This window comes from Ipomoea nil, unplaced genomic scaffold (assembly GCF_001879475.1).
Source record: "Ipomoea nil cultivar Tokyo-kokei standard unplaced genomic scaffold, Asagao_1.1 scaffold2580, whole genome shotgun sequence".
In the NCBI taxonomy this organism is placed as follows: Eukaryota; Viridiplantae; Streptophyta; class Magnoliopsida; order Solanales; family Convolvulaceae; genus Ipomoea; species Ipomoea nil.
Genome location: NW_017619008.1, coordinates 1,054,038 through 1,057,019, shown reverse-complemented (window position 1 = coordinate 1,057,019; position 2,982 = coordinate 1,054,038). Strand labels below are relative to the sequence as shown.

General features: G+C 43.2%; 1 protein-coding gene across 1 annotated transcript; it reads left to right on the top strand.

Annotated features, from left to right (window-relative positions):
• The first annotated feature begins 1,808 nt into the window (after positions 1-1,808).
• On the top strand, positions 1,809-2,747 carry LOC109154031. The gene has a single exon (XM_019301914.1). It carries the CDS (start codon positions 1,809-1,811, stop codon positions 2,745-2,747), a length of 939 nt encoding a protein of 312 aa, XP_019157459.1.
• Positions 2,748-2,982: the final 235 nt, after the last annotated feature.

Genomic DNA, 2,982 nt, shown 5'->3' with positions numbered 1-2,982 from the left:
TGCTTTCGACCGGTAGCACAGGCACGCTCAGTTTGCACTCAACAAACTAGTAACAAAGCTCAGACGTATAGCTATGGCAGCAAATAGGGATCAGAATTTTGGTGTGTTATTTGCTGTCCAAAGGACAAGTATATATATTGGAGAAAGATAACTACCTTCCATGTGTATTACTATGTTAATGGGCAAGTGGCGGTAATTAAGGATCATGCATGCAAGGTGGAGACCTATCATGCGGACAAGAAATAGTCCATCACATGAAATTAGGAGATGAAAACCACAAGCTAAAAAATAAAATGTGCGGTCACCCCGCCATCCTCTGGCCCTGCACCCACCACCCCATCTGTCCCTTCCGTAGATTCTCCGCCGCCGCCTAGCACCGCCGCACCTTCTATGGCTATTGCGGCCTTGCCACTCACTTTTTTGTCGGTTGCCTTAGCTTTCTTTTATTAGATTAGACCATTTCTAAGGTTTACAATTTATGACTTTTTTGTGAGATTCAATATTTTACATGAGTATATATTTTCCCACTATATACAGATTTGATTTGATTTGTAATAAACATTTTTTCGGCCATGAATTGTTTTTGTCTCCATAGTACATAAGCAAATAATTATCCTTATTGAATTCATAATTCATTGTAATCAGATTGCTTTGTCAAATGGGTTTCATGGGTAAAATATACTTTAACCATAAACTTTAATCTGAAGTGAAAATGATCCAAAAATTAAACTTTCTGAATGAAAAAAAAAAAAATCCTATTTATAAAATCTTGAGAGACGACGATTTGAAAATATTAAATATACATCCCACTCAAATCTTGAGAATGGACAATGATAGGATTTGAATATTATAAGAACTAGATATTGTCCCGTGCCATACACGGCCATATATAATAGAGTTGCATTATATTATGAATAAATCTTACATATTGTTCATGACATCATATAAAAACATACATAATTTTAAAAAATAGAATAATATAAAAATAGTTAAATTATACTAATCATGTAATCTAAATTAGATAAACATGTACATTGAGTAACAAACGTAATGTTTGAATTAAAAAAAAAAAAAAAAAAAAAAAAAAAAAAAAAAAAAAAAAAAAAAACTAAGCAATACTAAAAATCTTTTTGTAAACAACATTAGTATGCCTCCCGTGCAATGCACGGACTAAAGATTATAAATATTAAAGTTATTTTATAATACTAAAATTAGTATTGTAAATAAATTTCATGTGTAAATATGATATGAAAGCTTTATTCATTTATATTTTTTATTTTATTTTTTTTAAGTAAAGTGTAATAATCATTAGTGTAAACACGTGCCGTTAGCCCTCTCTAGATTCTCTCTAGGGATTTTGTGTTTCCTACTAGGGTTTTCCTAGGTTTTCAACGGTGATCGTTTTCTTCTGTCCGGACGATGGCCAGAGACGTTGCTATGGATGACGAATTGATTGAGCGTGGGGAGGAGACATGCGCTGCAGATATGCGGACCGGTGGAGGGCAGTCGGATGGACCTGGTTTGTGCCGAACGGGGGAGGGGATGTGGCGAGCTGGCGTAGGGAGTTCGGCTGGGAGGAACATCGGTTGTAGCGAAGGGATTTTTATGGAGAAAATGCAGCTTGGGGAAGAAGGAGGGGGTAAGGGCGGTGGGCGAGTTAGGCAGGACGCACTAGTTGGAGAAGTTGGTAGAGTGGCGGGTGATGATGTAGGCAGTTTAGGTGGAAGGGGGACGGGCAGTAGGCAGCGAGGGAGGGAGGAGGGGGCGGCAGTACGACAGCCGAGGGTGGGGCGGGTGTGGCGGAGTTGATGGATAGGTGGGCGGATTGGGCACTGCTGGAGGAGGAGGGTGCAGTGTTTATGCCGGGAGGGGAGGAGGATGGGGCTGAGGGAGGCGGGAAAGGTGAGGAAGAGACATGGAGGGTGGTCGGACGCTTTTTGACTCAAAAGTTAATTAAACTAGATTTTATGAGGCAGGTGTTAGCGTCAGTTTGGCAGCCAGTGCGTGGGGTACAGGTAACGGAGATTCAGAGGGGCTTGTTCTTGTTTGTTTTTTTCCACAAAACGGATATGGACTATGTGCTGAATGGGGGCCCCTGGGCTTTTGAGAATAATGCTCTTATGTGTCGGGAGGTGTTGGACGGGGTGAATCCTGTGGATGTGAAGCTGGACATGATTGATATGTGGGTACAGCTGCATGACATGCCTAAGGGGTACACATCTCACGCAATTCTGGAACAGGCAGGGAATTTTCTGGGCTCTTTTGTTAAGCATGATGAGCGATTTGAAGGGGCACCGTGGTTAAATTTTCATCGTATTTGGGTGTCAATTCCGGTTGATAGGCCTCTTTGGAGGAGGATGAGATTAATGAAGAGAGACAAGACTACAACGTGGGTTAATTTCAGGTACGAGCGGTTGCATAAGTTTTGCTACTTTTGTGGGTATATGGGTCACTTGCATACTTTCTGCCTCCAGGCTAGGGAGGCGGAAATTCCAGTGGAAAGGTACCTGTACGGTCCGGATATGCGGGCTGGTGAGTCCCGGAGCGCTCCTAGAGCAGTTGGGGATAGCTGGCTCGTGCCGGTAGGCGAGAAACCACATCCATTGGTAGCAAAGCCACGAATGATTGAGGCAGTAGACGGGGGTCGGGGAGGTGGGGGAGTCACACCCACGAGTATGTCTGAGGATGAGGTGGTGGTGGCTACAGCAAAGCGTCGTAGGCATGGGACGGTGGGATGGTGGGAATGATGAGGTAACAAACACTGCTGGTTCAAAAAACTTGTCCATGGCGGGAGCTGGTGTCTAGCCCCGCCCATCATCATGAGTACGATAAGCTGGAACTGTCGTGGCTTGCGCAATCCATGCATAGTTCGAGAAGTAGTGGACTTGGTGTCCCGTAAGAAGCCAGAGTTTGTGTTTTTTATGGAAACTAAGGTGGCACGGAGTCATGCGGAGAGAGTCCATGTTAGGCTTGGTTATGAGG